The sequence below is a fragment of the Pelodiscus sinensis genome, chromosome 4 (assembly GCF_052426305.1).
Source record: "Pelodiscus sinensis isolate ZL-2025 chromosome 4, ASM5242630v1, whole genome shotgun sequence".
NCBI classification, from domain to species: Eukaryota; Metazoa; Chordata; order Testudines; family Trionychidae; genus Pelodiscus; species Pelodiscus sinensis.
In genome coordinates, this window is record NC_143055.1 from 60,958,514 (window position 1) to 60,983,169 (window position 24,656).

At 49.2% G+C, this 24,656-nt stretch overlaps 1 protein-coding gene and 1 long non-coding RNA gene across 2 annotated transcripts; one reads left to right on the plus strand and one right to left on the minus strand.

The window, feature by feature from the left end:
* Nucleotides 1–177: 177 nt before the first annotated feature.
* On the minus strand, nt 178–11,248 carry ING2 (inhibitor of growth family member 2). Its single transcript, XM_075930275.2, has 2 exons — nt 10,934–11,248; nt 178–1,483 (listed from the first exon to the last, which is right to left on the minus strand). The coding sequence occupies exons 1-2, from the start codon at nt 11,130–11,132 to the stop codon at nt 816–818; spliced, it is 867 nt and encodes a 288-aa protein (XP_075786390.2). The 5' UTR covers nt 11,133–11,248; the 3' UTR covers nt 178–815.
* LOC102451368 (uncharacterized) lies at nt 10,887–19,849 on the plus strand. Its single transcript, XR_016349416.1, has 3 exons — nt 10,887–11,012; nt 17,283–17,364; nt 18,799–19,849. It is a non-coding gene; the product is annotated as an uncharacterized LOC102451368 (long non-coding RNA).
* Nucleotides 19,850–24,656: the final 4,807 nt, after the last annotated feature.

Genomic DNA, 24,656 nt, shown 5'->3' on the forward strand with positions numbered 1-24,656 from the left:
CTGTTACCACAGATCAGCACTCCTGCACGCAACTGAAAGTCAAGATTAAAGGAAAGCCCTTTAGGATGCTTGCTAGAATTCTTCCACTATAAACACATGCATAAAAAGTAGACACAAGACAGTCAAGTTCAAGACTAGCATAATTGCTACACTACCCAGAAATTGGACTCCCAAATGTGAAGTCACCAAGGCAACAGTTTAATATGGACATAAAAAGCATAAATTAGTGGCATTTTCTTCCTGGAAAGAATACATTCATCATATGAAAGCCACTGAAGTAACAGGTTGCTTTCTAGCTTGGAAGACTATTTTACAATTAGCAGTCGAATTCCTGAATCCCCAATTCCAGATGTGATGTTAACACAGAATTTGACAACTAGAGGCGTGGGATGTAGAACAGTTTCAGTTCACAACAAATGGAGATCCTAACTCAGGTTGTGAAATGGTGCTAAAGCAGTTAAATACCATTACTGTAGTACAGTCAGACTTTCAGTGCTTCCCCACCACCATACGTTTCAGGATTTACTTATTAAATGCTAACAGGGAGTTTAAAACAAACAAAAACCAAAAACCCCACAACACTACAGGTAATTCAATCTGTGCAGTTCTGAGGCCACCCTGTTTCCAATTATTTGGTTATTCAGTGCAGAAAGTTAAAGATCACAGAAAGTATAACAGACTTTAATACTCCATTAATACTATAGATTAAAAATATTGCATAGTCTTATGCATTTTTCCTAAAACATTGTTCTCTGTAAATTAAGCAATTTTTTATATAAAAGTCACACAACTCTTTAAAACATTTATAGCATTCACTACCTCGATCTTCTATCCTTTTTTGATTTGTCAGTACATTTGTCCATAGTCTTCTCATTATCTCCTCTGCACTTGGGGCAATACCATTTCCCCTTTGGCTTATAGGTGAGTCCAACACATGAAAAATGAAACCACTCAATAGGACACTGCTCATTGTCACATCCTATCATTTCTCCATAGGACACTTGGTCACATAAGCAGTAAGTTGGTTCATTGGGATCTATTGCAAATTCAACAGGTGAAACTTCTCTTTCTTGTTTGGCCTTGGAGCGTTTCTTTTTCTTGGCAGATTTAGATCTCTTTTCTTTAGGGGGCTGGTCATCACAGTCTTCGATCCCATTTGCTATATGGCACAGATCACGACTTTCACTGGTCCGTTGGCGACGGGGTCTACGTGAAGATCTTTCTGGTTGGCAAGTTTCCACTTTTACCTTTTCTAGAGGCTTTTCATTATCTGGCTCTTGAAAACACCGAGAATGGGTCTCTATTTGCCGAGCCCTATTCTCTACCAGTTCAAGCATCTGTGTAACTATCTGAATTTTTTCATCTCCCAGTTCTTGGCTGTTAATTAGTGCTCGCTGAAGATGCTGTTGCAACCTTTTCTTCTGAGTGGGATCACTTTCTGTCTTGTATTTCTCATAGACATCATCAATTTCTTTTAATGCTTCTATAAAAGAAAAAATAAATCAGCACAATAGTTTTTAGTCAGGGAGGAAGAATTATGCATCAAGAAAATGTACATTGAATTCATCCAAGTGGTAGTTCATTCCAACATGCATGTAATATACTCCAGTTAGCAGAAAATTTACCCTTTACCCGTGCTCAGGGAATAAATTCAATATTATCTAACTAAAGACAGTCCTCAGATAAGAAACTTAAATTTAATGATCAACAGAGTCTTCTGCTATAGAGTTTTTGCAAATTGTAGGGAACAAAAAAAAAAAAAAAGGCTATTTAGGACAATGGAAAGACAAGTACACAACTGGCAGGAACTCTTGGTACACACTAGATTGCAATAGTTAAAGATTCCAACTGACAAGCTGGGAATTTAGTTAATTCCTTATACTGTCCAGTGGTAAAGACCAAAAAAAAAAAAAAAAAAGGAGGAAATTTCTGTAAGTATTAAAACAGGACTTTCTGCTCTGGCAAAGATTAAACAGTCTTTATGCCTCAGTTTATCCTCATTCAGGATTATCCAACTCAAAAGACATTGAGGCAATGTTTTTGATCTACAGCAATCCTCCAATGAGTTACAGCAGTGGTCTCCAACCTTTTTACACCCAAGATCACTTTTTAAATCTCAGAACAGGTGAAGATCTACCACCCCGCCCCTTCCTTGAAGCTCCACCCTCTCTATTCTCCTCCTGTCCATCACTTGCTATCCCCAGCCCTTACTTACACACTCTGATAAACAGTTTATTTTTAAATTATGCGATACATACAATTAAAGTCACGTGTTTATAGTTATGAAATAGCATGAATAAAAAACAGACCATTTATTTAAATTAAAATGAAGCATTTATAATTATACATTTTGTGGGGACAGAGTACTGCGGGTGGGGGCAGGGGAGAGGGAACAGGGTGCTGGGAGGGCAGAGGACAGGGTTCTGCAGCAGGGGACAGAGTGCCAGTGGGGACAGAGTTTGGGGAGTGGGGACAGGAATGGGGACAGAGGAGTGGGGTGCCAGTGGAGGTATAGAGTCCCCAGCATCTCCTTCCTCCCAGCATTCTTCCCCCCCCCCCCCAGGGAAACCAGCGTGTGCCTGCCCCAGGGCCGACCCCCCCACCCGCACAGGAAAGCCCCGGGACCAGCACCCCCCCCACCCAGGGAAGCCCCACGCGAATGCCTGCCCCGGGGCCAACCCCCCGTGCGTGCCGGGAAACCCCCTGCACGCCTCCCTCGGGGCTGACTCACCCCTCCTGTGCGGTGCAGGGGACCAGCAGAGCAGCTAGCGCACTTCTGGAATTGCCGGAAGTGGTGCTAAGCTGCGGGACTTCTGAAGCCAACACTACCTCCATTTTCTCTTGAGGTAAGTAGTGGGGCTTCTGAGGGGTGGGAGGGAAATGGGGGCGGGGTGGACAGGACGCCTCGCAAGCGACTGGTCGAGGCCTCGAGATCGACCAGTAGCTCACGATCGACCTGTTGGTGACCACGGAGTTACAGTAAGGCGGTGACCATGGAGTTACAGTAAGGCATAGCTCAATTTTGGCACTGAACAGCATTAGGATGAGTGCCATATGCAATAACCGTATTGATAGAGTTTTTTGTCCTATCCCATAATAAAAAAGTGTCTATCTACAATGTTTTGCCCAAATTAAAAAGATTCAGCTCTAACAATGAGTTTAGCTTTTTTCTGCCATATTTTGTTTTAAGATAAACCTTTTAAAAAGTTAGCCCTAAATTACATATAGTCAGTTTTGAAAACTGATTGAACAAAGCTACATAGATATAGACCAAGTCAATTTAAGCATGTCCATACAAACCTTTCAATTGATTTAATGGGCCAATTTAAAACATATCTTGGTTAAAATGATGTTTAGACAAGGCCTTAGATTATGAACTTTACAAGGCAGTGGTGACATCTTTTACATTTGGTGCATCACAGAACCCTTTTTTTGTGCAAGTTATGAACTATCATGCCTCTCTCTTCCAAAACAAAAACAAAAAATCTTAACTGCAAGTTATGAATGCACCGAACTTAATTTTTCTTCTTGTATTCTGTTAGAATTATTCTTTCCCAAACTAAAGGTGACTTATTTTTATTAAGCTTAAAAACCATGATAAAAGGCTTTACTAAACATTGAATACACAAATGCTAATATTGGTATCTTTAAAGTTTTATGTACAGTGTACCACTGTGGGCAATGTTAGACACAGTTGTGACTTACTGAAGCTCCAGAGGAAAAATTACAACTACAAATGGCCTGTAACTAGTTAGTCTGTTGCATTTTCAGTGTTAACATATTTTGGATTGCAAATGATGCAGGTGAATAGCTTATGTAACAACTTCTCCCATTGTAACAGACAACACTTTCTGAAACTTCATGATTTAATACTAGCCTACTTACAACTTAAGTTGACAGAATTCCTTTGAAGTCTGTCTATACTATTTCACCCAGCAAACTTGAAGTCCTAGAACAGTGTTTCTCCCTTCCTACCCTGCTCCCACCTCCCCCGCCCCCCAAAAGAAGTGGAGTTCAAGCTCTGCAGCTCAAAGGCAGAACCTATTTCAGGCAGTCCCCGAGTTACGCGGATCCGACTTATGTCTGCAGGGAGACGGGGAGCAAAGCATTGGAGCACGCCCGCAGCGGGATAGCCTGCAGTGGGATAGCCCGGGCGCGCTTGAGCTGTCCCCCTTCGGGCGTGCTCCGCAGCTTTGCTCCCCGTCTCCCGACCAGCAGACCAGGGAGATGGGGAGCAAAGCCTCGGAGCACGCCCGCAGTGGGACAGCCGCGGCGCGCTCCAAGGCTTTGCTCCCCGTCTCCCAGGTCAGCAGACCAGGGAGACGGAGCAAAGCCGTGGAGGACTTGGGCGGTCCCGCCAACCCCGTCTCCCTGGTCTGCTGGGAGGGGGGGGGGGGGGGGAGTGCAGCTAGTGCCCCCCCCCCCCCCCAGCAGACCAGGCTTTTCTTGCCTACCCCTGGGGTAGAGCAGCTGAGGGCTGCCGGGTTGGTCCCGCAGCGCCGCTCCGGACCAAACTGGCAGCACCCCAGCTGCTCTGCCCCAGGCGTCCCCAAGTCAGCTGCTGCTGAAACTGACCAGTGGCTGACTACAGGAAGCCCGAGGCAGAGTTGCTCTGCCCGAGGCTTCCTGGAATCAGCCGCTGATCAGTTTCAGCAGCAGCTGACTTGGGGACACCTGGGTTTCTTAAGTTGAATCTGTATGTAAGTCAGAACTGGCGTCCAGATTCAGTCGCGGTTGAAACTGATCAGTTTCAGCAGTGGCTGACGCCAGTTCCGACTTACATACAGATTCAACTTAAGAACAAACCTACAGTCCCTATCTTGTACGTAACCTGGTGACTGCCTGTACTTTGTAAAGAACAAGGGGCTCCCATCAATGCTCTGGAGTAGATTCTGTCCTACTCCCTTTGCCATTCAGATGGAAAGGAAATATTGCTTGTAAATCAAATCAGGGATTTCTTCTATGGGGGAATCCTGCGAAGCGCGTGTTTTCACAGGAGTGAAACAGGCAGAGGTGCAGGTACTACCTATGCAGATGGAAGGAGTTTCTACACGGATAGAAATTCTTCTGTCAATCTAGTGCTGTATATACCAGCTGGAGTATAAGCTTACCTACTCTTTTCTAGGGGTGTATGAATTTCTCACTACCTGAGACATAGCTATACTGATGTACGTTCCCAGTGTGGACCAGCCCTCAGACATTGGAACTAGTGAACAAAGAATGTTGAGTGAAAGTGAATAGCCTTCTGTTTCTTCATTTTTTTATTCTTTGAATCACTTTGTAAGATTCTCACCAATAGCGTGTCGCAGTTTAAGAATTATGGAACTAGGATTTCAGCTGCTCATGTGACAAATGCAAGAGGAAAGCAGTAAGAGCACAAGCTATTTAAACTTTCCAGTCATAACAATCCAATTTTTTATTAGTTTGATTTGATAGTGCCCCTTTAATGTAACAATGGTGGGATGGAGACCGTACATCGTCCTGAATATATGCAACTACTTAGGTAAGCTTTCACATTGTGTTCTGACCCAGAGAGTAGATTCTTTAAACAATAAGCCATCTATACAAAATTTGTAAAAGTTTAGCAATACCAGTATTATTAAACAGTGCAACTCTCCTAGTTTGGACACAATTATACCAAGTATAAATATACGTACACAACATTGCCATATAGGAAAGAAAATAAGATATACCATTATAACTGCATCCGTATTGGCAAGATGAAAAAATTCACTTATAACCAACATAGAGATTGGACCTCCCTTATGGGGAGCCGATTAGGTTCCGATGGTGCTGGACAAGAGAATTTGCCAGACCAGGGGAGATCTGCCACTAGCCCCTCCCCCCCACCCATGCTGCTAACAGACTGCCCCAGCAGGCACCCTACACCTTGTCCTCCCCTTAAAACTTGCTGGACTCCTTGGCCAGCTATTGCTGGCTCCGAGTGGTATAGGCTTCAGCTCCAGGGGTGCCACAGGGCTTTCATCTCAGCCCCCGCTCTAGGGACTACTGCTGGGGTTCTGGCACCTCATTTCTGGAAGCTGCCAGGTGACTCTGGCCCCAGCCATGCATTCCCTGAGGCTGTTGTGGGGCATTGGGCCCATGCTGCTGCAGACTGCCATGGGGCTCTGGTCCCAACCCCACAAGAGACTCCAACCAAGAGACTCCAGCCTTGTGTTGCCCCAGGGTTGCAGGTGACTCCAGCGCCAGTCCTGTGTTGCTTGCAACTGAGTGAATGCCCTGTTTTCCTGAGACCCAGCTGGCCCTCCTGCCCTTAGGCTCTCTGGTCCAGGAGCATCTGTGGTCCTGCCAGACCACAGATGTTGCTGGACCAGAGAATGCAGTTTTTAGAGGTACAACCTGTAATGTCATTACAAAAGCTATGTAGACCAGGCCTATAATAGATTTTAGTATCAGGGTAAGGTCCTAAGTGGATAAATAAAAGATTAGAGAATGGGACCACCACAAAATTAGGGTGGCCGCTTTATTCTTTAGGTCAGTGGTCATAGACTGGTTGATCACGGAGGCACTTCCAATCAATCTCAATGCAGCGTTCCCAGCCCCTCTTGCTTCCCTTCACCTAGGAGCCCACACTGGTGCTACAACATCCCACCCCTCGCACAATTTGAGCCAAAGCTGGCTTCCTGTGGGGGGAGAAGTCACACAGCTCCGCACCAGATCCAGCTTCTCAGGAAGCCTGCGTGTGCTGCTCCTATCCTCCCACCACAGCAATGCACGTGCTTTCTTGTCTTGCCTTCCTTCCCCTGTGCACTAGAGAAGCAGAGTTGGGGGAAGAAGAGGATGTAAAATCCCTATCTTCCCCCCCCCCCCCCAAGTAGCACCAACAACTTTCTACAAAAAGTCTAAATTATACTAGCAATGCTACCAAAGTGTCTTCAAACTGATCTGGAATATTTTGCAAAAATCCCCTGAGGTTCAATGTTGTCAAAAAGCAATATATAAAAATTCATAACTACCGATGAGGCCAACCAGGAAAGACCCAATTTCAAATAAATATATGCAATAGAATCCATGCCAATTGTTAAAAACTGAATCTACTCAACACATTGCTCCCAACCATCCACATAAGCTTTTGTGGTTAAGAGAAACTACCAGATGTTTGACCTTAACAGGATTCAGTGTACCTCAGCAAAAAGTAATTTAAAATGTTGAAATCCTGAAAGCTTACAAAAGTCTGGTGTCATGCATCTTTTTCCAATTAATTGAAAAAAAATACCTCTTCTCACACAGACCAGGACCACCTTAAGGTAACTGACACTTGAAATATCTTTTTACCCAAACTAAAAAGGATAATATTTTGTTACAAAGCTGGTAACGTGTATCTAGTTTTGCTCTCCAGTCTTTTAATTGATACATCAAAAGGACTGCAACTCTCCCACTCTTAGCGATTAATTTTTGATGCAATCTGTTATCTCTTCAATCTTTTAGCAGATAACGCCACTTTAGTAACAGATCCCAGCAATAATTAGAATGCAGGGCATTAGAATAGGGATGTAACCAACTAGTCGACTATCCCATAAGCAAATGCTTATCGATAGTCAACTAGTCCCTTCCCCCTCCCTTGCTGCCTCTATCAGAGAGAGGCAGCAAAGAGGGAAGGGGGAGGAGCAGGATCCACTCAGTTCCCCCCAGCAACTTCTCCATGGGCAGAAGGGGCAGGAGCGCAGCGGGGAACTGGCGGTGCTTCCACCTTTGAAATGTAGCAAGAGCCAGCAGGCGCACTTATTGACTAATCGAATAGTCAATGTATATTACATCAACTATTCGATTAGTTGATTAAATTTAACATCCATACTTTAGAACAACCCAAACCAAGATTCTGAGTTGTCTGGAATTAAATGTTTTAATCTATGCTTAATTTACATTTCCGCTGCAGATAACATTTTTAACTACAGTTCAAATTATTTTGCCATATTTCAAATGGCTTCTGGTGTTTAGCAAAGGGTGGCTGGATTTGAGTATGACATTACCTGTTTGAATTATTTCCTTTAAAAGTCTCAGAGAGATAGTCATGGTAGTCCTTAACTTTAAAAATCAGTAGTCCTGTGGCACCTTACAGACAAATATATATCTAATGAGCAGGGCTCGCCGAACTGCGGCGAGCCCTGCTCACCAGCCACTCTGTTCAGCAATCTGTGCATGCACAGATCATTCTGTGCATGCGCAGATTGCCCGAACCTGGCTCTTCCGGGTTGCAATCTACTTGCCATGGGTGAGTAGATTGCATTATTTGTCAAGCCCTGCTAATGAGCTTTCATGAGCAAAACCCACTTCTTCTGTTGAAATATACTACATATATTTGTTAGTTTTAGGTGGCACAGGCCGACCCATTTTTACAATTATTTCCTTATTACCCATTATTTGACCAAACAAGTATGTGAAGGACTAGTTGATTAGTTGCTCCCCCCCTTGCTGCCTATCAGAAAAAGGCAGCAAAAAGGGGAGCAGGGGGAGAGAGTACTCAGAAGTGCCACGTGGAACCTAGGGTCAGAACCCAAGCTCCATGCGGCGCTGCCCCATTGAAACGCCTCATGCAGCCCAGGCCAGCTGGGGTGTCCCCAGGCTGCACATGGCATTTCTAAGTGGCAGTGCCACAGGAAGCCCAGGATTAACTAGGGACTCCCTCGCTGACCCCAGGCTCCGTGAGGTGCTGCTGTTTTGAAACACCACATGAAGCCAGACACTGGGCTCCCTGCAGCATTTCAAAGCGGTAGCACCACCTGGAGCCCAGTCCACAAGGTGCTTTTGCCTTTGCTACACTTCAAAGGTGGAGGCGCGCTATCGACTAATCAAATAGTCAATGCAAAATGCATTGACTATTCAATTAGTCAATTACTCGCAATTTAACATCCCTAGACCAAACCTAAACATTTAAAGTGTTCAGTGTCCAGCATGTGACCACACATGCTAGAGCAGTGAATGTAAAGTGTGTTTATATTCAAAGTAGTTTTACAGACTTTTGATCCTTTACCATATCATATAGTAAAACAACAACTAATGCCTCAACACAGAGCAGCTGTTACAGCTGCTGTGAGAACTATGAAGGACTTACATCTTTAGAAGTCTCAACACTACATTATTGCTTCATTTAAGAAATATTTCCTGTAATGTGGACTTTTAGATACCACAATACAAATTCATTCTTTATAAAAAAGCAGCTCTGGTGCTGTCCATGTGCATAGTGGTTCATTTGAATGCAGCTATTCAGTTGCACTTGGAAGCCATTCTGCACTGTACAGCCTAGTAGATAAAACTGAAAGTTTTCCATTAACTTAATGATACCCATGTGAATTCTTTAACATCCATTCCATTTCTGCATCCCCCCCCCCCCACTGGAATAACGTTTGAGCACTTAAGTAAAACACTGTAATGTTAAGCCTACCATCCAAGAATTTCAAACATATCTATCTCCAGCCCACAGCAAAGTGTAGGTCCTACAAGTTATGCTAAATAGGAGATTCCAAGGGTGGTGAAGATAAGGAACAGGCAACTCCTGCAGGAGCAAATTCAGAGGCTAATGTTCCTCACACTTCAGGGTACAAAACCCCAGACAGAACGCAAATTAGGAACTGAATCTGAAATTTAATAAAACCATAGCAAGACAGGATTTGCCACAGAACAATTTGACAGAACGAGTTGAAGGAAAACTATGAAAAGGGTAAAATGAACCAAAAAGGCTTAAAAAATGTAAAGTTAATCTTAGCCTATTTATAAAAGTACTACCAAACATATCTAAGTTAACCAGGAAATTCATCAATCTCAGACTCCAGAGTCTTTTCTAGAAAGATAGTTATACTGTAATTAGTAGGGATGTGAAAGTATAGTTTTTAAACATATAAAAAATAAGCTCATGTTATTGATTACCCAAGCTCATGCTTATCCCTTAACCCAGCCACTACATGTGACTCCTGGTCTGGATTCCAGGATACTACCCCACATTGACACCCCTGATAGAGGCAGCAATGTGGGGCGGCAGGCGGAACAGACTACCACCCCGCATGTAACTCTGTAACCACTGAAGTTTCCAGCAGTTACAGTTAATCAATTACATGCATTTTAACATCTTCAGTAATTTGTCAAACCAGCTTGCAGCATTACTTCTAAATTCAATTCCTTGATCCTCATAGTGGATGCCTGAAGTCCACCCTACCTTTAAAGTTGCAGATAAGACCTAGAAGAGCAGACTCTGGTGCCTGGAAAAGCTATGTCAAACACACAAGGCAAGGGAATCGTATCAAACTTCTAGAGGCGGCAGGTTGGGTTCTCTGCTCTAGGCCAAGTGTAATTTGCCCGTCCACGGCACTCTCCCTCGGGAGCAGCCACTCAACACCGAGCTGCTCCCCGACTGGCGCTCGCACAAGTCGCCGGGCAGCACATGTCAGGCTGCCCAGGCTGGGGCGGGGCAGAGCAGAGACCCCTTCCAGCCACTCTCCGAGGCTCAGCACCCACCAGAGACCTGCGGCCTGTCAGAGCAGCTCCGCCGCACAGAGCAGGGCTCCCCCATCACCAGCTACCGGGGCTCGGCAGCTAACGGGGTGGGGGAGGGAGGAAAGATACAGGAGCCGCCCTCCCCCTCCCGGGGGAGCTAAATCCCCGGGCCGCTCGCTGCCGCCCCAGCGCGGAGAGGGGTCCGCTCCCCGCAGACACGGGGCCATCCCCGGGCAGCCTCCCCCCCCCCACCCCGGGCAGCGGGGCTGGACGTGACCCCTCCCCCCCGGGCAGCGGGGCTGAGGCAGCGGGCGGAAGGGGTCGGCAAGGCCCCGCCCTAGGGCCCCAATAACCAGCCCCGGACCCTCAGCGGCCGAGCCGGGTCCCGCATCCCCCCGCCCCGCGAGAGGCCGGGCTCCGCCCCCTTCAGCCCTGCGGGCGCGCCTCCCCCTCCCGGCCAGGCCCGGCCCCGGGCCGCGCTCACCTTGGCACTGCGTGTCCAGCTCCCGCAGCAGGGACACGTTGCGCTGGATGTCCAGCGGCAGCGACTCCACGCACTCCAGGTAGTCCTGCACGTAGAGCGAGAGCAGCCGGGCCCGCTCCCCGCCCGGCCCCGCCAGCGCCGCCGGGCCCGGCACCAGCTGCGGCCCCCCCAGCATCATCCCCCCGCGCCAGCAGCACATGCACCCCCGGCCCCCCCGCCGCCGGCACCCGGCCGGGCCGCCCCTGGGCCGGGCCGCCCCGGGCCCTCCCGCCGCCGCCGCCTGCGCGCGGAGCCGGCCGGTCCCCGCTCAGCTCCGCTCCCGCCGCTGCCCCCCTCCCCCACGGGGCCGGCAGGTCCACGGGCTCCCCCCGCCCTAGCTCCGCGGCTGCTGCCGAGGCAAAACCACTTTGTGCCCCCGCCCCTGACCAGTAGACTTTGCGCATGCGCGAGGCCCTGCCCTAATAAGGCGCGGCTGGCAGCGCTGTGAGGGGTTCGCATTCTCCCGCCTTCTCCTCCGGGCCGCTCCTATTGGTTCGGGAACTGGACGTGAGTGTGGAGGCGGGGCTCTCTTAAAGGGAAAGTAACATGCCTTCCAGCCCCTTCCTCCCCCGCATTGAGTTCTCTCGCCGAGGGGATCTGCTCCACGGTGCAGCAGCTGGGGAGGGGGCGCGGTTACCCCGAGCCGTCCCATGTCGATTGCGGCTTGTCCCGTACTGGGGCACTGGCGGGCTGCAGGGACCTAGGGGGAAGGCGGGGACTGCAGCACACTTCTTAAATATATATGGGATTACATAGTCTATTGCCTTTCTCTGCTAAAGGCGGGGCTGCACAGGTGTCAATCAGCACAAATTGGGACTCAAGGCAGCGTGTGCCGCGGCGTATGCCAGAGCTGTGTGTTGCTGTTATAAGATATTCTGAAAACTGATACTTCTTCCACCCCAAACTTTCCCATCCATGTTTTTTCTGGGTTCAGTCATCCTCAGCCTTTGCACCGTTCTTCGTCCTTGCAGTGATCTCTCTAACATTTTAATTCTGACTGCTTGATATGTCTGCCACAATTTGTGAAGCTGCTCTCTTCCTCCCCTCCCCCAGTGATGGATCGGAAAATTTGGTATTTTCTGCCCACATCACTTACATATTTGAGGATAGCATTCTGTTCTGCTGCACTCTCATTTTGTAAGTATCATCTTTGAAACCATTTCAGCATCTGAAAGAATAATTCACGGTACTGAAACCTAATTTCTGATTGCCAAATGCACCACATTGAGGGTATCCTGGGAGTGTATTTATTGCAATGCAGTTATACACAGGTAAGAAAAGTGTACCAGCTACTTGTAGACCTTTATTATTGAAACAGCTCCAGCAGCTACGTCTCATTTTTTTTCTAACCAGCTATGCATTCCTTAGGAGATGAGAGATTTGTGCCAGTATTATATTAATAGGCTATAAGCAGGCAAACAGCAAGTTTTCAGTACTCTAGAATATGCTCAAACTAAATTTTTCTCTCACTGGCTATTTATATGGAGAGATCTCTAATTAATTTAGTCTCTGAGTTACAAGTAACTCTATCTTACACTATTCAAGCCCATTGTAAGAGTTATCTTACTCCATTGTCAATAAAATTAATATAATTGTGAAAAAAATATTTAGAAAAGCTCAGTGACAATTCATCCCCAGGAATAATTTCGGAGAATTATACATAAAGCCTCAAAGAAATTTAGTCTTTTAAAATCCACTTGCCTGCCAACAATTTTGATAGAACTTTCTGTCTTCCAAAAGTTTGATGCAAAATTTGTCTTAGACACTGACAACAAGAAACATAGGTTTTTATTCTTAGCAATGAAAGACTTGGGAAAATTATATTACACAAGTTTAATTACCAAAAAATGTGGATTTAATCTACAAAGCTTGTCAGCATAGGAGAGCTCATCAGAAAATGGCTGATATTTGCTTTCATAATTCTCAACCATGAAGACTACATCTATGTGACCAACTGACAACTCTCTACCTACTACTATAAAGAACTCAGTGAAGACCCCACAGCACAATTTACCCAGGAATTTGAGGATTTCTTCAAATCTGTCTTTAACTCCAAGAGAAACTTTACAATCTCATCCCCCACAAATCCATCCCAAGGGCCTTCAAAATGTTTTCCATGATATACAGACATGCAGACCCATCATATCTGGCCATGGCACTCTTACTGAAGGAATATCAGGATTCATTGGGTGCATCTGCACTGCATCCATAGCTCGAAATAAGCTACACAATTTGAGCTATGCAAATTGCATAGTTTATTTTGAGTCAATTTTGAAATAGCTTATTTCAAAATTTGGCACTGTCTACACAGCACTTATTTTGAAATAAATCACTATTCTGAAATATCTCTTACTCCTCATGGAATGAGGTTTACAGGGACATCAGAATAGCAATCCCGCTATATTTCGAAATAACGAACATGTTCAAAAGACACGGAATAGCTATTTCGGGATACCTCCGTATTCCAAAATAGCACTGTAGTGTAGGTGTAGGCTCAGAAACAATCCTCAAACCACTCACCACACAAAGAACCAACTTCCTCCAAGACAATCAACTTTCATCAGAACAACAGTCATACTAGGGATATAAAATCCCATTTAACTGGTTAAACATAGTGCATTTAATTGTTTAACTGATTAAAGGTGGTGTGGGTGGGAAGACAGTTCCTTTCCAGCTAGAGAGCTGCTCCAGCCTGGCTGCTCCTGGCTTCCAGCCTGTGGCTGTGTCTACATTGGTGTGATCTTGTGCAAAAGCGGCTGCTTTTGCGTCAAAACTTACTGCCTGTCTACACTGGCCGCGAGTTCTTGTGCAAGAATACTAATGTTCTAATGTATGAAATCAGGGCTTCTTGCACAAGAACTATGATGCTCCCGCTCAGGAATAAGCACTCTTGCGCAACTGTTCTTGCGCAAGTGACAAGTGTAGACAGGCAACATGAATTTCTTGCTCAAGAAAGCCCTAGGGTTAAAATGGACATCAGAGCTTTCTTGTGCAAGAGAGCATCTACACTGGCATGGATGCTCTTGCGCAAAAGCACATGCCAGTGTAGATGCTCTCTTCTGGAAGAGTTTTTGCACAAGAACTCTTCTGCAGAAGAGTTCTTGCACAAAATCATGCCAGTGTAGACGTAGCCTGTGTGGGTTGCTGCTGTAGCTCCCAGATCCTAGCCTGTATGGGGCTGGGAATTGGCAGCCCTTCACAATGGGCTGTAGGGATAGAGCACCTCCCCCCATGGCCCGTGGCTGTACCATGGTAGAGGAATGCTCCTGGGTACCAGTTAATTGTTACCTACTAAGCATCACCCTTAACCAGTTACCCGGTAACATCTCTAATTCATTCTACCATGGATGTTTTTGTTTCACAAATCAGTTTTGAAAATGAAATAAACTAGCCAGTTTCATTTTAATTTGCAGCAAGATATTAAACAGTTTCATTTTATGGCACTGATCGTTATATGGATTATTCAGAGCACACTGTCACTGCAATATATACAGGGGTTATAAATAATATTGATAGTGTAAATGGAGGACTTCATATAGTTTTATTTATATATAAATAATATTGATAGTGTAAATGGAGGACTTCATATACTTTTCGTCCAATACAAAGTGACTACATGTATTAAACTGGTACAAGATGCTTTTGAAAGAAGTGGTAGATTTTCAACTGTTGTAGGTACACCTGTAATGAGGATATCTGTATCATACTGCAATCTTATAACAGAATTCAATTGAAAAATAAAGTTTCCATTGACGAGCAGTGAAATAAAGCAATAATGATAATTTTCTCTTATCTCAATGACAGCATGTTTAAACTGCTAAATCCCAACCTATTTTCCTAATCTAGAATTATGCATGCACCATTGGTAGAATAATATTCAGTAAAATTGATTCTGAATAATTCATAGAAGGCATGAAAATGGTTTTATAGATAGCGGTCTTCTGTGTAATATTACTAATGCTGCTAAAAATTTGCAAACTGTGTGGCACTGCAGAGTTTCAGTAGTAACCTTACCAGTGCAATGTATAAAAAGTATGACAGCTCCCCATTCTGCTCAATGTTTCCCTGTTTACACATCTAGGCTATGTCTACACTCGCGGCTTCTTGCGCAAGAATCTGCAGAGCATCCACATTGCCCACCTGCTCTTGCGCAAGGAAATTTACAGTACAGCGTGGTAAGGGAGGGCTTCTTGCGCAAGAGCTATGCTCTTTTTTTAACAGGTGTAAGCCCTCTTGCACAGGAGCTCTTGTGCAAGAGGGCAGTGTGGACGCTCAGCAGGGATTTCTTGCGCAAGAAAGCCCTATGGCTAAAATGGGCATCAGAGCTTTCTTGTGCAAGAGAGCATCCACACTGCCATGGGTGCTCTTGTGCAAATGCATAGCTCGCATATGACAGTGTGGACATTTTCTTCCACAAGAGTTCTTGCACAAGATGCTCTTGCGCAAGAAGCCGCCAGTGTAGACATAGCCCTAAGGTTCAAAGAGGTGGGGAATCTTTTTAGGGCTGTGGGCCTGTTAGGGTGCGTACTCCCCACCATGCCTCAGTGACCCACTGACTGTCTTCATCTAGCCCATCTCAGGGCAAGCTGCAGTCTGTATGGGCCGCTCATCACCGGCACAGGGTGTATATCTGCTGCCCTGCTTACCTGGGCTGCGTTGCTACCACCCTCTAAGCCCCGGGCCTTGCCCCAGGCCCTACAGCCAGGGAGCACCTTAGCCGTCACTCCCCTAACCCTGCCTGGCCACCCCATTACTGTTCCCCCTCCTGGGAGTCTCCTGCTTCCTCCGCTGCCAGCTCTTTCCTACTCTCCCCTCCCCGAAGAAAACTGTTCTTTATATAGCCCCTACCTGGGCTCTCATTATCCCTAACAGCCTCAGATGGGTCTTTGCTTTCAGCCCCTGCTCCAGGCCGGAGTTTTGCTCTTAAAGGGCCAGTGCAGGGCAGGCACCCTGTCACATGGCCACTGACATACAGAAAAATCAGTCGGGGGCCACACAAAAGTGAGAAGCAAAAAACAAACAAAAAAACACAACTCCAATCCCACCTCACTGACATGTTCCTGACTGAGAAGCAGAAAGACACTCCCCACATTCCCCTTGCATTTCAAAGCTTGCGAGGGGGGGTGAGGCTAGTAGATTTTGTGCCCCCCCCAGGCTCTGGGGTGTGGCCAGAAATGAGGGATTCAGTATGTGGGAGGGGCTGCCAGGAAGTGGGTTTGGGGTGTAGGGTCTGGGAGAGAGGGTGGGTGCAGAAGTGGGCTGGTGGGTCTGGGAAGGTGGAAGGGTGCAGGAGTGGCTGGTAGTGGAGCGCCTGGGTGGGTGGGAGTACAGGAGCAGAGTAAGTGTGCAGGCAATGGGTGGGGGGGTGCTTACCTGGCACACCTCCCCAGGGATGCATATGGCTCCATGTCCCCTGCGGCTCATAGGCACCGCTCCCTGCCACTCTGATTGGCCATGATTATAGCCAATCGGAGCAGCAGAGGAAAAGCCTCCAGGCAGCACTTTGTTGTGCTGCTGTTTCCTCAGCCAGGGGGAGCGGGAGTGGCAATGTGCAGAGCTGTTCCATCCCCGCCCTGCAGGCAAGGCAGAGCCCATGTGCTTCTCTGACTCCACCATGAGGCTCTGGTCTTCCCCCTCCCCACCACAGCGAGGAGCTGCCACTGATGCTCCAGCCCCACAGGCAGGACTGTGCGGGGTACAGGGCTGGAGCACCAGTGCCAGCTCCCTGATGCTAGGGGTGGTTCCCCTGCCTCCAGGACTGGATCCAGGCTAGCGAGGGGCTGGATCCAGCCCCCAAGCTTAGGTTCCCCCGCCCCCCCGGACTAAAGCACTGCAGAGTTCATTTGTTTTTCCATCAGGACCCATATATACACTTTTCAGAATCACTGTTTTTCAGTATATAGTCCCTTATTCTGTAATCTTGGCCTACATTTTTTGTTACTAGATGTATTACTTTGCCTTTGGCTGTATTAAAATGCATGTCTGTGTTCAGTTTGCCAAGTGATACAGATTGCACTGTATAACTAATCTGTTCTTGGGATTATTTTCTACATCACTAATCTTTGTGTCATCTGCAAATGTTATAAGCAATGATTTTATATTTCTTCTAGATCATTGATAAAATATTAAATATGATTGAGGCAAGAACTGATCGCAGCAGAACTACAGTAGAAATAAATGCATTTAATGATGATTCTGTATTAATTATATTTTGAGAGTAAATGGTTACTCACCCTTAATAGGTCCTATGTTGATATTTGCTAACTTTTTAATCATAATGTCACCCAATACTAAGTCAAATATCTTTCAGAGGTCCATCTGGTGCAGAAGGAGAGAGGCAGTCTCTAGAAATGCTGAGCCCCCAACTTCCAATGACTTATGAAAACACTGAGGTACTCATAAAGACTCATATGATTCAAAATTATAATTAAAATCCTGCAGATATTCTGGAAGTACATTAGATACTAATACAGCTTATAGAGCACAGCTATCATGCATTCACAACAATTAACTCCAATAAGCAGATGGCAAGTTCACTACATGCTGTACAAGCTGAATCCTGAAAGTGGTTTTCAGGCATGACCCCATGTAGCATGCATTCTAGTAATCCAACCCGAATAAAATTCTTATCTTTATGTTCTGAAGTAATATATAGTAGAAATCAGAGAATTTTAGATCAGGAGAAGAACTAACTCACCTAGCCCACCCCCACTGTTAGTGCAGGATTGTTCCCAACAGTATATTTGTTCAGTTATTTAGTCTTAAGAGTCTCGAACTATGCGTCCATCCAGTCTCAAGGGAGATTATCACGCTATCTAGTTAGTAGACCTCACAGTGATAACATTGTTCCAAGTCTACAGGCTAAATTTTAATTTTCTCATTTGCATCCCATTGCCAGTTTTACCCCCATGGTATCCCCATGGTACCCCCATGAACCCCCATGGTATCCCCATGGTACCCCCATGAACCATGGCTGGACAAGAGCGTGTCAGTGGGTCAGGTCCAGTCCACCTAGTTCTTTCATCTTTCCCCCTCTGCAGCTCCTGGCCTTGCCCTCTAACATGTTACCTGGGACCCGGGGAAGCACAAGTCCTTTCAACTGCTTCTATATAAAGAGCTTACGCCTTCCCAGTGAGCCCTTTAAACAGAAGCAAGTGAAAGGGCTCTCAGGTCCCACCCCTGGCTGCTAGCTCACTGCCTGGGAGCCAGGAAGGTGCAAGCCCTTTCAACTGCTTCTATTTAAAGGGCTCTAGTCTGCCAGGCAGCTGTATTGCCTAGCAGCTGCCCAGCAGGTGCAAGCCCTTTAAATAGAAGCAGTTGTTACAAAGGGCAAATTTTCCTTTCTGTGTTTTCCTCTCTTTACTTTTATAGACTGAAACACCCAAGGCTGTGTCTACGTTGGCGCGATCTTGCGCAAAATCTTGCTGCCTGTCTACAATGGCCACGAGTTCTTGAGCAAGAACACTGATGTTCTAATGTATGAAATCAGTGCAAGAGGCCAGTGCAGACAGGCAACATGAATTTCTTGCGGAAGAAATGGTTAAAATGGCCATCAGAGCTTTCTTGCGCAAGAGAGCATCTACACTGGCATGGATGCTCTTGCGCAAAAGCACATGCCGGTGTAGATGCTCTCTTCTGGAAGAGTTTTTGCACAAGAACTCTTCCACAAAAGAGTTTTTGTGCAAGATCATGCCAATGTAGATGTAGTCTTGGTTTAGGACTTGCTGTTGCTCAAAATGAAGGGTTGGGTTGGTTTTCCTGGACAGATTTTGTTTGCTGTTCACTGGAAATTCATTCTAGGGTTTTGTTTGTCTCCCAATTCTCAGGTGTATGAACTGCGTAGTCATTAACTGACAGAAATGAGGTTTATGGATGAAGATTGTGTGGATGTCAAGTTGGTCTGGAGCAGTCTGCTGCAGGAAGAGTAGTAGTAATAGTAGTAGAAGCCAGTGTGTAGTTAGAAGGGCTCTGCATGGAAACTAATATTCAGACTATTTTGGATACAGGGGGAACAATATTTCAGATTTGATCATAAATCATCTAAATATCAGAAGCCTGAATGGCCTCCTGTCCTATCCCATTGAACCATAAAATATGTACAAGTATCTTGTAGGTCTTGGGTCTTATTCCTGGTCTTTGCCTCAGAATCCATAGACCTGTGGATCTCCATCTTCTGTGTTGGTGGCCTCTTTCACATAGAATTGCTGCTATGTGTGAGCCCACCTTTGTAAATTAAAATAAATATTTTAAAATGTAACATTATTATAAATGCTGAGGCTTGGGATAGAGCCTGACAGCTCCTGACCCGCCATGGAGAAACCTCCAGTTTGAAAACCCCTGAAATAGATTTTCTCTCAGGCTATGTCTACACTACAGGCTTCTTGCGCAAGAAGCTTTTTGAGGAAGAGATCTTCCACAAAAACTCCTTGCGCAAGAGCGCATGTCCACACTGCAAAAGCACATCGAAAAAGCGATGCGCTTTTGCACAAGAGTGTGTCCAGACTGCACGGACGCTCTCTCGAAAGGAAACTCTGATTGCTGTTTAGAATGGCCACCAGGGCACCTGTGCTTTTATCAATTGCCTCTTTTTGTGCAAAAAAAACCCCTGTTCCCCATCCACACACAACTTTTTCCTCAAGAGCTCTTGCACAAAAAGGAGTTATTCCTCATAGGAGGAGGAATACTACACCGGAAAACCCCCTCGTTTCTTTCATTTGACTTGCGCAAAAACGCGCTTGAGGTGTGGACACGCCGCGAGTTTTTGCAGAAAAACGGCCATTTTTGTGGAAAAACTCTGTAGTGTAGACCTAGCCTCAGTGTTTTGCTTGGTTCAGGTTGTTGGGCCTTTCTATTTCTACATTGCTTTGAAGTTTAATACCCCACTGTGACGGGGTGAGGCAACCCCGCACTAGAAGGGCCCCCCCCAGCGAGGCAGGGGAAAGCGGCGCGGCTTGTCTCGCCGCCGCCGAGGACGCGTCCGGTGGGGTAACCGGGACGCGCCGCTCGGCAGGCGGGCGAGCGGGCGGGACCCCGAGCAACACAGGGGAGGGCGGTGACGGGGTGAGGCAACCCCGCACCGAGGAGGGCCCCCCCAGCGGGGCAGGAAGAGACGCCACGGCTGGACCTGCTGCCGCCGGGGACGCAGGCAGCAGGGCAGCCGGGACATGCCGCCAGGCTGGCGGCTCCAGGGACGCAGCCCGAGACAGCGCGGGGGAAGAACCCCCCCCCCGGCAAGGTTAGTGGGGACAACCGGGCAGGGACGGCACCCCACCAGCCTCGGGGCGGGCAGCCCCGCGGGCGCCCCAGCCGGCCCTATGCCCCACAGCTGCAGGAGAGGGAGAGAACGCTGGGGGTGAGGGGAAACAGCTGGGGAGGAGAAGCTGGAGCCGTGGATGAGCACAGGTGTGAGTGCTCTGGAGGGGCGGGGCGGCACCTTCCCCAGGTATAAAGTCAGGAGAGGCAGAAGCAGGAGGAAGGAGGAGAAGGAGGACGCTGGAGGCAGAGACTGAGAGACACCGAGGAGGCGGCGAGACCAGCCAGCTGGTGAGCGGACGAGCGAGGGCGTGAGGAAGCAGCCCAGGGCGGGTGTACTGGAGCCCGAGGGTTGATGCGTTGCGGCTCTGTGCCCCATCAGCCAGGTCGGGGGAGAGAAGAACATCTCCCCCGCCTTAGGGCCCTGGGCTGGGGTCTGGAGAGAGGGAGGGCCCGGACCCCCCTCACCTCCTCGCTCGCGGGATCCTCGGGGCAACCACCGGGAGGGCCGACCCGGCGCCGCGGCATCGAGACTGGGACCTTCCGGGACGGCAACCGTGGGAGTGTGACTGCCCAGGACGGGGTGGGCTCGCGGACCCCGTAACACGTGGTGGAGAATGTGGGCAGGGGGCCCCCGAACGGAAGGGGGGCGCTAGCGGAGCAGGGGTGGCTCTTGGGCACGGATAAGGGTGGAGGTTTGTGGTCTTCTCTCTAAGGGGGCCGCCCAGATGGAGCCGGCAAAGGTGTTGGAGTGGGTGATGGAAAACCAGCGGCAGCAGCAGCACCAACAGACGCAGATCGTGCAACAGCTGGCGGCGCAGTTTCAAGAGCAACAACGGCAACTGGTTAGAGAGCTCACGGAACACCAACAGGCGGTAGGGGCCCGCCGAGGGAGAGGGGAAGCCCCCTGGCCAGGGGAAGAAGACACAGCGGGAGGGGTCCAGCCGCCCGTTCGTTTAGCTAAGTTAGGCCCAGCGGATGACGTGGAGGCCTTCCTCGTAACCTTTGAGCGAGTGGCCACGGCGGCAAGATGGCCGGAAGAACACTGGGCGACTATAGTAGCTCCCTACTTGTCCGGCCCGGCCCAGATGGCATATCGGGGGTTGCCCGCGAGGGAGGCGCTCCACTACTATAAAGTGAAGGAGGCCATATTAGACCAGGTAGGGATAACCCCCGAAACGTACCGCCAGCGGTTCCGGCAAGAACGATACCGGCCAGGAGACCGGCCCCGCGCAGTGGCCCATCGCCTGAAAGAGTCCGGGATGCGGTGGCTGGAACCCGAGCCCAAGACGGGAATGCAGGTGGCGGAGCTCGTCATTTTGGAACAGTTTATACAGGTGCTCCCGGGGGAAGGACAGAGGTGGGTTCGGCGTCACCGGCCCTCCACGTTAGCTGAAGCAGTGACGTTGATGGAGGATTTTGTGGCCGCAGAAGGAACGGAGGAGCGCGGGAAGAATCCGGTGAGTGGTCCGCCCGGGAGAGCGTCAATTGCAAGTAAGGGCCCCGCCGGGAGGGGAGAGCGAAGGCAGTCGGCGGAACCGGGGCCAGCCTGGGGACGGAAGTTAGCACCCGTATGGCGGAACCCAGCAGAAGAACCCAGGGCGGAGAAGAGGGGGCTCGCCCCCGAGGGAGACAACGGACGGAAGGTGGGGCCACCTAATAAGCTGGTCTGCTTCCAGTGCGGGCAGGAGGGCCACTTCCGCCGGGAGTGCCCTGTAATGGACTGTACTTTCGGAAGGGTGATGACCTCGGAGGCCCAGAAGGCGAAACCCCTGCCGAGTAAGGTGATGGCCAGGGTAAAAGTGGGGGGGCGTATTGTGGAGGCACTGGTGGACTCCGGCTGCGGACAGACGATGGTACGGGCAGACCTGGTCGAAGGGGGAGCAGCTACGGGAGGGCCCATCTGGATGCAGTGTGTCCACGGGGACGTCCGCCCTTATCCGACGGCTTGGGTCCAGATAGAGGACGGACGGCATACAGAGACGTGGCGAGTGGCGTTAGCCCCAAACCTGGCGTACCCCGCCCTGCTGGGATACGACTGGCCGGGCCTGGGCCCCTTGCTCCGACAATGGGGGCAGGCCGTGACATCACCCGAGGACGACCCCGGGGAAAGGGTGCCGGAGGTGGCGCAGGGGGAAGAAGCCCAGGCCCCGACTAGCGGGCACCCTACGGGAGGGGCTACGCCGGCTGGTACCGGAGAGGATACCCAGCTGTCTAATCTGGAGGTAGACGAAGGGGACTTCATCCAGCTTCAGCGGGAAGACCCCTCGCTTCAGCGAGCCTGGGACCAAGCTACGGCCCCGGGTGAAGGAGACGGGCCTCAGGAGACCTATGGCCAGAATCCCCGATTTGAGGTACGCGGGGATCGATTATACCGGGTGACCCAGGAGAGGGAGGGGCGTGAGACGGTCCGCCAGCTATTAGTCCCCACCAGGTATAGGTGGCGGGTCTTGGAATTGGCGCACGCCCACCCCTGGGCCGGGCACCTGGGGCGGGAGAAGACCCAACAGCGCGTGCTGCAAAGGTTCTTCTGGCCAGGGGTATATCGGGCTGTCCGGGACTTTTGTGACTCCTGCCCACAGTGCCAGCTGACGGCCCCAGCAGGGATCCCGAGGGCCCCGCTCATCCCGCTCCCGGTGGTGGGTGTCCCTTTCGAGCGGGTGGCTTTCGACCTGGTAGGGCCGGTCGAGAAGTCAGGACGGGGGCACCAATTTATATTGGTTTTAATAGACTACGCAACTCGGTATCCCGAGGCCGTCCCATTGCGGTCCACCACGGCGTCCGTGATCGCGGGAGAGCTGGTAAAAATCTTCGCGAGGGTAGGGCTCCCTCGGGAGGTGTTAACGGATCAGGGCCCGAATGTCACATCCCGGGTAATGAGCGAACTCTGTCGGATGCTGCGGATTAAAACCTTACGCACCTCCGTGTACCACCCCCAAACGGATGGCCTAGTAGAACGATTTAACAAGACGCTGAAAGCAATGATAAGACGGTTTATACATGACGACCCCCGGGAATGGGATAAGATGTTGCCGGCCCTGTTGTTTGCTGTCAGGGAAGTGCCCCAGGCCTCCTCGGGGTACTCCCCATTTGAATTGTTGTACGGGCGGCAACCACGGGGAATATTAGACCTGGTGAAAGAGAACTGGGAGGAGCAAGAGTCGAGGGCCCGGGGGACAGTCCACTATGTGCTGCAACTCCGGGAAAGGTTGAGAGCACTGGGGGAGTTAGCGAAAAGCAATCTAGAAAGGGCTCAGGAGCACCAGGAAAGACGCTACAACCAGGGGGCCCGTTTGAGGGAATTCGCACCAGGAGATCGGGTCCTGTTGCTATTGCCAGACCGAGATTCCAAGCTGATGGCGAGGTGGCAGGGCCCATTTGAGGTTCTCCGGAGGGTTGGGAAGGTGGACTATGAACTGAGGTTACAAGGGAAAAGGAAGGACACCCAAATATACCATGTAAACCTCTTAAAGAGGTGGAAGCCCCGAGAAGCACTATTGGTGGATCCGCGGCCCCTCGAGTTAGACCTCGGCCCTTGGTGTGAGCCAGAGGAAAAACCCTGGATAGAGGGAGAACTGGCACCCGCGCAGAGGAAAGAGATGGAACAGCTGCTACAGACGTTTCCACACGTACTAACAAGCCATCCAGGTAAGACGACCCTCGCCGCCCATGAGATAGACACGGAGCCCGGGAAGAGAGTCCGCAACCCGCTCAGGCCATTACCACGGAAGTTATGGGAGCCCGTGAAACAGGAGTTACAGCTGATGTTACAGTGGGGGGTGGTAGAAGAATCGCATAGTGACTGGCGGAGCCCGATAGTGCTGGTTCCAAAGGCAGACAAGACATTACGGTTCTGTATAGACTTCCGGGGGGTGAATGCGATCTCACGCTTCGACGCCTACCCCATGCCCCGGGTGGAGGAGTTGCTCGAGCGTATTGGAGAAGCCCAGTACCTCTCCACGATTGACCTCACGAAAGGCTACTGGCAAATTCCTCTGACCCCCGGAGCCAGGGAAAAGACCGCCTTTGCCACTCCCTTTGGGCTGTACCAATTTGTGACGATGCCATTCGGGCTCCATGGCGCCGCGGCAACATTCCAACGGCTCATGGACCGAATACTGCGGCAGCACCAGGCCTTCGCCGTCGCGTATATTGACGACATCGTCATATTTAGCACAACCTGGGAGCAACACCTGAAACATGTGCAGGCCATCCTCAAAACCTTAGCGGAGGCGGGTTTAACAGCAAACCCAAAGAAATGCAAATTCGGACGCCGGGAAGTGTCATATCTAGGCTACACCGTGGGGGGAGGGCGCCTGAAGCCCTTAGTCGACAAGGTGAGTGCGGTACGGGATTGGCCTTTACCCACAACCAAGAGACAGATACGTCAGTTCCTGGGGTTAGCGGGGTACTACAGACGATTTATAGCCGA